Source organism: Nipponia nippon, unplaced genomic scaffold (assembly GCF_047370975.1).
Source record: "Nipponia nippon isolate SJK-2023a ecotype South Korea unplaced genomic scaffold, ASM4737097v1 scaffold_8, whole genome shotgun sequence".
Lineage (NCBI taxonomy): Eukaryota > Metazoa > Chordata > Aves > Pelecaniformes > Threskiornithidae > Nipponia > Nipponia nippon.
In genome coordinates this window covers 7,730,392-7,743,142 of record NW_028262402.1, presented here as the reverse complement: position 1 = coordinate 7,743,142, position 12,751 = coordinate 7,730,392, and the positions used below count along the sequence as shown (strand labels likewise).

General features: G+C 39.5%; 1 protein-coding gene across 13 annotated transcripts in view; it reads left to right on the top strand.

Annotated features, from left to right (window-relative positions):
* The window catches only part of BDP1 (BDP1 general transcription factor IIIB subunit), a 56,187-nt gene that overhangs the window by 26,382 nt on the left and 17,054 nt on the right, over positions 1-12,751 (top strand). For 10 of the 13 annotated variants that reach the window (XR_015700963.1, XR_015700962.1, XM_087741714.1 and 7 more), the window contains exons 22-31: positions 118-328; positions 1,797-1,912; positions 2,606-2,825; positions 3,357-3,544; positions 3,980-4,075; positions 6,121-6,337; positions 7,372-7,589; positions 8,590-8,986; positions 11,952-12,050; positions 12,359-12,395. Coding sequence is in view for 11 of the 13 variants with exons in the window: in XM_087741714.1 (XP_087597840.1) it covers positions 118-328; positions 1,797-1,912; positions 2,606-2,825; positions 3,357-3,544; positions 3,980-4,075; positions 6,121-6,337; positions 7,372-7,589; positions 8,590-8,986; positions 11,952-12,050; positions 12,359-12,395 (1,799 nt within the window). In the remaining 2 variants the exon portion in view is untranslated. The remainder of the gene's footprint in view (positions 1-117; positions 329-1,796; positions 1,913-2,605; positions 2,826-3,356; positions 3,545-3,979; positions 4,076-6,120; positions 6,338-7,371; positions 7,590-8,589; positions 8,987-11,951; positions 12,051-12,358; positions 12,396-12,751) is intronic. The other 3 variants (XM_087741715.1, XM_087741721.1, XM_087741716.1) reach the window with 1 other exon arrangement.

Sequence of the window (12,751 nt, the reverse complement as noted above, 5' to 3'; positions counted from 1 at the left end):
ACATGGTTTCTTTTAAAAACTCAGCTGTTTTTTTATATGTAAATATAATGAACCTGTGTTTGTTAATGACATCTTTTGTATTAAGTTTCGGATTTATTTTTTTTCTGTCTGACTTAGCATTGGTAGCAAAAATACCACTACAGAAGAAAATAAACAAGCACCTCTTCAACCTGTCCAGTTAGTGCGGAGCAGATTCCAGAGGTACAAGCCAAACTTGGGAAGAGCTGTTGGAAAGAAGGAATTACAAATATCAGAAAATAAGCGGGAGAAAAAGCCTGAAGCAGAGCAGTTGGTATTGCAAAAAGATGAGTCTGCCAATACTGTCATGGTAAGTCTAAAAAGAATAAGTGCTTTGCCTTCGAAAGTATGGTTCCAAGTTGCACGTTCTATTTTATGAAGTTAAATTAGAACATTTAAGTTGCATTTCCTGAAGCTGAGATGCCATACTAGATGAAAAAAAATCCCCAAAACCCTGGTATGTTGAGGTATTGCAGGTATAATCAGTGAAGTCTACAACTTGTACTATTAATGTCTTCTGGAAAATGAGGATCTGATTTTGATTGGATTACATGATAGAAAAAAGGATTATGGACATTTAAGGTAAACGCTAAAATAAAAATGTTTTATATTGCAATACATAAAATGAGCAAAAAAGGTAATTTTTATCTTTCCTGTTTGGATTAATCAAATCTGTGTTGAGAAATCTAGTATAGAGTATCAAGAGAAGGCAGAGGGTAGCTATTTTTCTGTAAAAAATAAGCTCTCATTAATTTGGTAAGCTTTGACTGGCTTCACCACTACAGTGCCTGATGCTCGTCTACTTTACATAGGTAAATTTAGTCATTCACCTACACTGTGTATCCCCACAGCCACTTCACTAGGCGCTGTAAAAGGTTTTGAAATCTTTGAAAGCCATTATAGTATGATGGGCTCTCTGTAACCATTTTGTGTGTTGCTCACGAATCATCTCATGGATGTGGGTGTGAATTGTCTCTGCATAGACTTGCCTTAGATCTCAAACATAGCTAAGCTTTGTAAGAGTGACTCATTTTTTGAAGTGGTTATAGCTGGTTTTGCTCTTGAACCTGTGTAGAGCTAGCTTGGAGTACTTGGTACTGCATCTGTAGTCTCCCTCCCGGTGCCACAGTGTCAGCTTACCCCTAACCGAGACAGTGGCTTGCAGTTCATCTTTGGCTATTCTAGACCTGTGGACCATGCATGTACATCTGCTCTGTGCTGTGCAAATCTGCAGAACCACAGCAGGCCTGATGCTCCTCTGTACTAATAAAGCTGTCTCAGACCTGGAGTGCTGAGGGATGTGTTTGAGTGGCTTCTTTGTGGAACCAGTGTGGCAAATACAAAAGTAAAACTTCCAAATCTGCTGTTATGTTATAGTGGCTTAGCTGTGCCTGTGCTGTGCTCTGCAGTGTCCAGTTTCCAAAGGTTTTTTTCCATTTGCCGAAGTATTTTCTTTCCATAGTGCTCCATGTAATAGAGAGTTGATTGAATGCTAAATACGAAAGTGTTATACACAATGCTTGGGTGTATATAGTATTTAAGATCCTAACTCTAGGTAGCCCAGGACTAAAAAGACTTTTGTTTCTGCTTGCCTATAAATTGAATTATGTGCTCAGGCAGATTAGTCTTAATAAATATAACTTGATTCTTTTCTTGAGTTAGATTGGGAAAATAGCACAGAGTTCTGTAGTTTATAGGGTTTTTTTAATAAAATACAATTCTGTTTTAAAAACTTGCTTGATTCTTTTTCTTCATGCTTTTTTTATTGAAAATTAAAGGGTGAAAATGAAGCTGTATTGTGTCAAGCAGATGTATTGAGCAATGAGGAACAGGAACAGCAAGAGGCGCCTCAGGTGCCCTGTATTTCTGAAAACATACTGTGTGAACAAAGCAGGTGAGGTTAGAGTTTAGAAGAATTGCATTTGAAACGCTGTCATCTGGTGTATGAAACACTTTTGCAAGTGTTAATCCTTTTGTTCCTTGTCTTCCCCTAATGTTTAATTTTCAATGCCTACAGGCAACTTCTTCCCATGTTTTCAGAGCACATTTTTAGTTGAGCTGAACTACTAATCATTGTTTATCTCGTACATACTTGATCTGTATGAGCTCATAGCTCTTCTTGACCAAGTTTTTCTTTTATTGGGTTTGTATTTGCATATACAGCGATCATACATGTAACAGATACAAACTTTGCAAAATGTCAGAGATATGTCTTTCATTGATCCCAGTGTGCTGGGATATATTTTACTGCTCTTGTTAAAAGAAGATCTTAAGCATGTATTAGACTGCAGATACTTCAGTGTTGGAATGGTTAGCAACACAACTTTTTTCTTGATGTTAAAAATGCCTTGATAAAGAAATCTTGTTATTCCTGCTCACATGTTAACCATAAATGCCCAAAATGAGAAATACATATTTAAAAAGATGATTTTCTTTATTTTAAACAAAACAGTATATCAGTCTCTAACCCTCTTGTATGAGTGTTGAATCAAAACTTAATGAAAGCAGAATTGCTTTTTTCCCCTCCCAACCAAAGTCAAGTGACATCACTTTTTGGTTTTTTGTTTGTTTGCTTTAAATTCACTAGTGCTGAAAAATCCACTTCCCAAGAAGGCAAGCTGGATGCTCTGAAACCAGGACAATTCATAAGGAATGGATCTCGGAGAACTAGACCAAACCTAGAAAGAGCATATAGCGAAAAAGAATCTCCAGTGGCACAAAAACTTGCTGCTCCAGTTGAGGAAGAAGCAAATAAAGGAGAGAATCTTCCTATGACAGAAGAATCTGAGGAACCTCTTTCCTCAAAAGTGAGAATACTGTTCATATACTTCTGACTATACTTTCTGATGCTTGGTACTGTACCAGCTGTTTTTAAGACATCTAAATAAGCTGTTTTAAATGCATAAATTAATTTTGGACTAGTAAGAATTACATTCTTGTGTAATATTTACACCCTAATATGAGGTCTTCTAAAATTCTGTTAATGACACATCAATAATATATAGAGTTCTGTTAACAAATCTGAAGACTTCACTTACACTTTGAAATTTCAGTCATGTTCATGATACGTGAATGGTTACCTGCATGCCATATTTCTGTTGCTGTGCTGCTTCTGAACTCCTTGGTGGTTGCTCATGAAAGACTATATTGGTTATCGTATCTGTTTTTGTTAGATAAATGTCTTCTGTAAAAGAACAAGGAACAGTGATGGATGCCATAAACTACTTGAAACTTTTTAAGCAAAAAACTTGGTCTTGATCATAACTTGCAATGCTTTAATTTGCAGGTGATGTATTTTGTGCTAATATTGTTGTTTTTTTTTTTTTCTCAAATCTAAGGATGACACAGAAGTATTGTTGTTTGTGGGGAATTTGTCCAAGAATGACAATCTAGACATAAATCCGAAAAGTGTGAAGTCAGAAACACTCTGTTCCTCTGAAAAATCACCTAACTGCTACAGCAAGGGAGAACAAGCAGAACTTTTATCTACAGATGCTATGGGAAGCATTCAGGATACCATAGAAAGGTAAAGTTCTCTGTTGACAGTGTAAAAAAGTTCTTTAAAAACTTTCTCTATTTGTCCAGTTGCTTTCATACAGCGCTTGCTTCTTGAAGTGTGGGCTCTGAGCTGTACTAATTGTTACATGCTACATGCGGTGAAGGTCACTAGGTGGCATCCTTAGGTAATATAAGAGTTTTTAACAGAATTTTTCTCAAGGGTGTTTTCCTTTTTAGAAGGTGTTTTGCAGGTGTGAGTAGGAGCAACTAATCAAGAGATTAGCTGTCTGAATTTCTCAGTAATACGTTCTTAGGGTACACTGCACTATAAATGTGGACCATTGAAAGGAAGACTGAGCAGTGCCATTGGCACTCATAATGGAGAAGTGGTAGGTAGAGTAACATAAAATGAGCTTGCTGTCTAAGATGTATTCTGAGTCTCTTCACTCTTTCTTCCCCGCAGGAGAAGTTCATGCAACAATGTGCAGTGCCCTGGTTCTTCGATGGAGGGGATGCTTTTTATGTATATGCAATATGAGGCAGAGAGTGCCATTTACATGTAACAGTTCCGGGTTATGTTATAAGCTACCTTTTGCTCAATCTTAACTGATACAGAGCAGCCTGAAATCAATTTATTTTTGCTGTTCTCTGAAATTAGCTTCTGGTTCCTGTCTGTCTCTGAGCCTCTGCTTAAAATGTCTTCCATAACATGTTGAAATCGTATCCCAGAGTCTTTGTGCTCACAAGACAAGGACCTTACCAGACAATCTGGGCTTCTGTGATGGTGGAATTTCATAGAATGGTTGAGGTTGGAAGGGTCCTCTGGAGGTCATCTGGTCCAACCCCCTGCTCAAGCAGGGCTGCCGAGAGCTGGTTGCCCAATACTATGGCCAGACGGCTTTTGAATATTGCCAAGGATGGAGACTCCACGGTCCCTCTGGGTAACCTGTGCCAGTGCTCGGTCACCCTCACAGTGAAAAAGTATTTCCTGATGTTCAGAAGGAACCTCCTGTGTTTCATTTTGTGCCCATTGCCTCTTGTCCTGTCACTGGGCACCACTGGAAAGAGCCTGGCTCCGTCTGTCTTTATACCTTCCCTTCAGGTATTTATACACATCGATGAGGTTTCCCCATCCACTCCCACCAAGCCTTCTCTTTCTGCAGACTGAACTGTCCCTGCTCGTCTCAGCTTTTCATCATATGAGAGATGCTTCTCCTCCCTTCACCTTTGATAGCCCTTTGCTGGACTCTATCCAGTATGTCCTTGCCTCTCATGTGACTAGTTCTGGGCACTCCAGTACAGTACTCCAGGTGTGGCCTCACAAGTGCTGAATAGAGGGGAATGCTTCTCCTAATGCACCCCAGGATACCATTAGCCCTTTTTGCAGCCAGGGCACACTGCTGTCTCATGTTCAACTTGGTGTCCACCAGGATGCCCAGGTCCTTTTCTGCAGAGCTGCTTTCCATCTGGGTGGCCCCCAGCACATACTGGTACCTGGGGTTGTTCCTCCCCAGGTGCAGGACTTTGCACTTCCCATTCTTGAACTTCATGAGGTTCCTGTCAGCCCATTTCTCCAGCCTGTCCAGGTCCCTCTGTTTGGCAGCATGACCCTCTGGTGTATCAGCTACTCTTCCTAGTTCTGTGTCATTTGTAAACTTGCTGAGGGTACACCCTGCCCATCATCTAGATCATTAATGAAGATGTTGAACAGGATTGGACACAGTATTGACCCAAAGTGTATACTCCTAGTTGCTGGCCTCCGGCTAGGCTTTGTGCCACTGATGACCAACCTCTGAGCCTGGCCCTTCAATCAGTTTTCAGTGCACCTCCTTGTCTGCTCATCCAGCCCATACTTCATCAGCTCCTCTATGAGGATGTTAGTGGTGATAGTGTTAGAAGCCTTACTGAAGTCGAGGTAGACACTATCTACTGCTCTCTCTTCATTTATTGAGCCACTCATTTCATCGTAAAAGGTTATCAAGTTCGTTAAGCATGACTTCTCCATTGTGAATCCATCTTGACTCCTCCAAGTCGCCTTCTTGTTTTTCATGTGCCTGGAAGTGGTTTCCAGGATTAGTTGTTCCATCACTGTCCCAGGGACTGAGGTGAGGCTGACTGGCCTGTAGTTCCCTGAATCCTCCTTCTTGCCCTTTCCTGAGACATGAGTTTAAAAGCCCAAGATTTCTGTCTTACTGGTCTAAATGTGCTTGAACAGATGTAAGAATTTCATCCTGTTTAAAAGCAGTAGTACCTTGAGCACTGGAATTAATGAATGTAATGTTCCTATGGTTGCTTAACTTTTGGGACCTATTGTGGTGTAGCTGAAACTTTCTGCTCTACCTGACTTCTTAATGTTGTTTTCTTTCCAAAAGATTTTTCCAAAAGTAATCAGAAAGGTCCACTACTGCAGAAAAGCCAATTATGTCCTTTTTGCATTGTCTTTTTCTTCCCTTATTTTTTTAAATTTTACCAACTAACTAAATAAAAATGCAGAACACTTAAGTTCATTTCTAGCTGGAAGTACTAAATATTTGATAGTAAACCAAGCTTGTAGAGTGTATTTTGTAGTTCCTGAGAAGTAAAAGTTGAAAACTGTTTTTGTAGGTCCAATGATAAATTAAGTTCTGGAGAAGAAAGTAAACAGAGTGGTACAAAACCTTCGGATCAAGCAAGAAAAACCCTCTGGAACCCCAGGCCAAACCTAATGAGAGTTACTAGAAAAAGAGATTATCCTGAAGAAGGTGAAAACAGAGAAGAGGAGAACACTGATAATAGAAATGCAGAAGTGTGTTTGGTGTTAGAAAAAACTGGTGTATCGATGGTAAGTGCTGATCATGTGTTTTGAGCCAATTTATACCTCAATTCTTGTGTTTAAGTTCTTAGAACCATAGATGGCACAGAAATCCAGTATACAGCTGTGAAAGGTTAATGCGATTATTTCATTTTTTTTAATTCACTCTTGGAAATCATGCTGGATAAATGGGCTTAGAATCTAAAAACTGTGGGAATGTTTAATGTACACTGTTGTCTTAAGTTTTACAGCTTATATGGTCAGAAGTCTGCATTATCATAAATACAAGCTAACGCTGTTACCAATTAATGTCTGTTGTTCATTGAACAATGGAAATTAAAGCAGCTGTCTAACAATGAGATACTACTTAAAATCCATATCAGTATACTTATAAATTGAAATGTATGTGAACGAAGTTCAGACCTTGGTTTGCTTAAATTTGCTCAACAGGCCTAACCTAGCCCAGACTAGTTCCTTCTCTGTGTAAAGTTGCAATACCTGAATCAAGTTTATCTGGTGTTCCTTATTTTCTAGATGGATCAATAAAATCTTTCAGTTAACATCTTATTTTAGCCAACCATCCATAGTTGACAGAATTGTGTTTACTGATGTTTTTATGTTTTGGGATATGTTTCTCTGTGTGTGTGTTTTGAATAATATTTAAATGCTGTTCTGTAAACTATGGTAGGTTTTTTTCCTTCCTAGTTTGTTCCCAGGGCAGGAAAAAAAAATTTTCCTTCCCTCAAATTGTTCTTTAAATTAATAGGTAGTTTTAGAAAATGATTCATCTTTCCAGCTTCTGAAGAGTTGCTGCTCTTAGTAAGTAGATCATGGCCTTGGTCTATTAACTAGCAGCGGCACTGGGAACTCAGGCATCATAGATAATACCATCTGATGACAGTTCTGCTATAGAGTCTGAAATTAAAGAGAATGGGGAAAAATCAGAGATGACAGCTGGGCATGTTTTCAAGAACCTCAAACTTAGTTCTTTAAATCTTTTTGTCACCAAAACCAGTTAAAAATGTTTGGTACTTAATACAGTAGTAATTGTCTCCCCTGTTCAGCAAAACTCCGGTAACATAGTGGAAGCGGCATCCTTCTCAGAGGCTACAAGAAAACACAATTTTACAGACTCTGTTGAAGAAACACCTTGTAAAAGAATCAGGCAGGATAGTAGACTCCAGTCTCCAGAGAGATCGTCAGAGAGTGAGAGTCAAGTAGAACAAGAAGATGATTTGCAGCTTTCTACCTCTCAGGAGAAAAATTCAGACAGTCTCACCAGGTAAAACAACTAATTTTGGCTTGTAAGCTCAACAGATTGGTTTTGGCTTTCGTTTTAAAAACGTAATTATTGGCCTTAGTTCTGCAGTGTTTTATGTGAGCACATGCAGGATGTCAGTCCTTGTGTCTTCCACCTGAACTCTGCCAGATGCATGCAGGTATCCCCATGTCTCTTACCCTGCCTGCATTCTCATAGAATGAACACAGCCAGCACTCCCACCAGCCCATCCCAGGGTCCACCTTTGCTTTCAGTGGGAATTCCTGATTTTAAAGGGGAGAACTTTGAAGTACCCATATTGGGAGCACAGGGATTGTGGGATTAACCTGAACAGAAACTCCATGCTGGAAGTGTCCTCTGCTGCTATTTGTTTCCCCTCCCTACCAGTTTACCAAGGAGGATGTTTTTTGGGGGAAGTTAGGAATTACTTTTGGTACCCTAAGTGGTCATGCCCATCATTTTGAGGAGGGAAAGAGCAAGCAGCTGATTATTGAAGAGATTGCTGTCTGAGAAACTGGAGCAGATAACTAGTTATCTAACAGTTCTAGTTTCTAGACATTAGTCAGATCAACTAAAGTATCGTAGTTTGGGGCTCCTAGTAGAGCTTTAGCAAAACAGAACTGGAAGTGTGCCCATGGTGTAAAAAGCATGTGACTTCCATGTCCCTCAAAATGAAAATTAATTCGCCCTTTTTTAATCAAAGAATTCTGTATCTTGTAAATTTAATTGTGCAGCTTTCCAACACTCTGAAACTGCTTAATGGACATTCACAATCAGTACTTCGTGCATACATGAAGAAATTAGGTTTTCTTAGGTTAAAATGGTATGTGGATGCATTTTTGTCACTATACATTAGGAAGTAAATAGATTGTATTGTTGGTCACAGTGATACTTTTTTATTCATTGAGTTTGTTTTGATTTGTCATACCCCCCCCTTTTTTTATTTTTTTGGAATGTCTTGGACTTCATTTTTTTTTAAACATGCTTTTGTTCTGTACTTTAGAAGGCAGTCCAGAAGGTCATCAAAACGGACAGTGCTGCCAAAACATGTCTCAGAGCTAAGAACTGCTGCTGCTTCTGCCTCTGAATGTGAGGCTGATTGCAGTGAGAAGGGGAATCAAAGGCAAGAAGTTAAACCGAGTGTTACTAGAGGCAAAAGCTTGAAAACTACACATAGAAAGAAATCTGGGAAGGAGCACAGAAGTTCAAAGATAACCTTGGTGACCCTCCGGGCTTCTCAAGAGGAGGAGGAGGAGGAGGAGGAGGCAGATGACTTTGAGCCTGATGATGAAGATGAATGCTTTGCACCGGAAGAACTAAACAAAGCTCCAGTGTTTGTTCCTATAGGTCTTCGATCTCCAAAACCTATTCCTGTTCAGATAGAGGAAACCGTGGAGGAGGTAACATGTACCTGGGTTCTGCATATGTACTTTTGTTTTGATTGTTTAAACAGCTTTTATTCTAATTGCATCTCCGAGTACTTGGGTTTTATCTCAATTTAGTTTAATGCGTTAAGAATGATGTCGAGAGTAGCAGGGATGTTACTTGGCACACGTACTTGGTTTTGAACAAAATAATACATCAGTCTAAGGTCCAGTTATGTTTACAAACTGTATATAGGTCTGCAGGGTGCTCACCAGTTTGTTTATTGGGATTGAATGTAGGCACAGACTACCACACTTACTACATGTTTTGAGGCCCAAGACGGAACAAACAGGGCATTTCAATTTTAGATTTGAATGTTAGGAAATGATGGAGATGTTTCTGCATGTGGTGTCCGCCTTGCGAAGAAACTTTTACTGTATGGTGGGCTGACTCTGACCAGTAGCTAGGCACACACAGCTGCTTTCTCACTCCCCTCTCCTGTGGGACAAAGAGAAAATAGGAGGAAGGTAAGAAGACTTATGGATTGTTATAAAGATAGTTCAATAGGTGAAACAAAAGCTGTATGTGAAAACAAAGCAAAATAAGGAATTTATTCACTAGTTTCTATTGGCAGGCCACTTCCTGGAAAGCAGGGCCTCAGCCTGCCTAAGAGTTACTCTGGAAGACAAACGCCATAACCACAAATGCCCTCCTCTTCCCTCTCCTTTCTCTGAGCTTTTATTGCTAAGCATGACATCATATGATATGGAATATCCCTTTGTTCAGTTTGGGTTAGCTGTCCCAACTGGGTGCTCTCCTGACCTTTTGAAGGAAGAATAGGAAAACAACAGCTTTGACATTGTGCAAGCACTGTTCAGCAATAGCAAAAACACTGGTGTGTTATCAACACTGTTGTAGTCATAAATCGAAAACACAGCACCATGTGGGCTGCTATGTAGAAAAGTAACATCATCCCAGCCATGCCCCGTACAATCTTCACCCTTTATTTCATACCATTTGTGTCATGCTCAGGTCCTACACTATCCAGTACATCCTTATTAACCACAACTTCTCTTCCTGTCCTTTGATACATACATGGCTATCATTCCCTTGGTCCACAGGCTGACCCCTTAAAATGTTCATCAAATGTCCTTTGAGTTATTTAGTCCATGCCTTGGGCTCTATGTATTATGTGGTTGCTCAGGAGAGGTGGCATGTCGTGTTGAGTTTTGGGGCACCAAAGCCAGCTCAGGTTGGTCACCACTGCACTTGCCTGGTTTCTCGTGAGGCTTGTCTTCCCTTGATTGTTCTTGTTCTTGCTATAGTACTTACTATAGCAAAGGCTCAAATAATGGGTTAAAATGTTTAAACATGTATCCATTAAAATCTCCAGCCCTTGTCCCTTTGGTTCACACTGTCGAGTTTGACATTGCAAGGGACTCCACTCCTTGCCCGTGCTCCAGCATGGGTCCTCCATTGGCTGCAGTCCATTCAGGGATGTTCCTGCTCTGTCTGGCATGGGCAGATCCATGGGCCTTGGTCCCTGCTACTGTCAATGAGAGACCATCTACATCTTTGTCAATTTTTTTTTCAAAAGCTCTATGTTTTGACTCTTCCATGGACCATTTGTAGAGTTGGAAACTGTAAGCCTAGAGTGCGGACGAATGTTTTAGTTGTACTCTTAGACTAGAATAAAACTCGAGACTGTAAGACTCTAGCAAGACTTGGTATCATATCTGCTAAGGCCAGTCACTAGAGAGGAAATGGCATTCTTTTTTTGTCATCAGGGAACTGCTGAGGTTTGGGAACAGTGGACTATGTTCAAGGCCTTGAAAGGGATTGTGCTCAAAGGTTTAGATATTTTTCTGTTTTTTTTCCCTGTCATTCAATGTGGCTTCTTTGCTTTTTTTGTCCTTTCTAGCCTGTCTTACCTCAGTGATGTGTCTTCACAGCTCTTTTTTTCCTTTCTTTTTGCTTCATTCCAAATCTGTTTATCCAACCTGTTCCATTCATGCCTCAGATCTTCATCACTACTTCTTTCCATTCACTCCAATTCTTTTTGCTTACTACTACTAGTCATCTTCCTCTTTTTTCCCATTGAGATCTTGCTTTTTTTGTCTCCTGAATTAATTACACTGTTTCTTTCTCTGGGTGAAACACCAAAAGAATTTAAAGCTCAGTCAAAACACCAAGGGAGACTCTAGAACAATAACGGACAGGAAAGCTGTTGCATGGAAAGTTTTGCTGAATCCCTTCATTTTAAAGATGTGGAATATATTATGTGTGGGGATGATGATCAATTTTCCTGGTTTAACACACAGGAGCCATGAGTACTAGTAAGGGATATGATTAGATACCTGAGGACTCAGCTGCTGTAAAATTTAAATAGATCAATGGAAAGTACCCGTAAAAGTGCAAGCCTTTGAAAGCTACCCAGATTGACCAGTGTTTTTCATAAGAACCTCACTGGACATATTGTCCTCATTTCTGAAATGGCAAATGTCTGAAGTTCTCAGTGAAAAGACAGTGTTAAACAACAAGAAAAAAAAATTATAGGTAAAATAGTGGGGGTGGGGTGGGGTGGGTGTGTATTCCCTAATCTTACTTTAGGAGAAGGCTGAACTCTTTTTCTTTCCTGAAGACTTACAAAGCAGAAAAAGTGTGAAAACTAACAATACCCGTTTGAGGTAAATAGCCACCATGTAAGATCTCAGCCGCATAACTTAGTTTGGTGGAGTAATAAGCAATCAGAAACAAGGTATTAGGTTGTCTGATGCTTCCAGTTAGTTACAAGCAGCACTACCAATTCTGCCTCCAGTTCATACAACTGCTTCCTTCTTAAATCAGAAGGTATGTAGTATAAGATTGGGATTGATTTTTGGGAAAGAACCCACTAAATGTTCAAGATCTGGTAAGTATATGTGGTTTATAAAAATTTGCATTTGACAGATTTTCTTTTGGGGCTGATGAACTGAAATACTTTTAAAATTATTTTTACAGCTGGAAATATCTGTGAATATACCAGATGTGCCGGTGGCTACTGATGTTGAAAGTCTCTCTCATGCATCTGTCCAGCCAGTGGTACAGAAGGAGGAAAAAGTAAGTACCTCAACAGCTGTAAGAATGTCTTTTTGTCTGTTTATTTCATCGCACATACAAAGCTATGTGGACAGTGTCTGGTTGCCCTGTCTGCTTGTAACAGTATAGCTTAATAGACTCTCACCTGTCCCACACAGATATGAGGGATACAGCTGTGGGAAAACTATGTAAGTAAATATTGTCAGCCTTTAAAATACCCTTTCAAAGCCAGGATAACCTTTGGGCAGAGAATTTACCCATAGGCATTAAATTAAAATTGTGGACTCATTTTATGTAGAACTTTGATATTGTTTTTCTTTTTATTTAAGGAAACAACTGAACATGAAAACACAGAAGTGGACAAAGGTAGATATGAAACAATCTTGTTCATATCTTTCCCGTTAACTTGCTACCAATATGTAGTTATTTTTGCTGGAAGTTTGGAGGTTTATATATCTTACAAAAAAAACTGCTCATGAGATCCTGGATGATTTTATGTTTTGGAGATTTAAACCATTTTCTTTCTTATTGTTTCCTATGAAGTAGGGGGACCAAACATTGCAAGGTTCTGTTTCCTAGGGTCAGAATATGCCCTTTGTGTGTCCTCTCTATCACTTTCCCATGCTGTGGCTAGTTGTACCAGGAGAAGAGGAAATTTTGCAAGTGGTTGCTTGATGTGTGACTGAGTGATACAAAGAATCATAGCTTTCTCATCTCTGTGT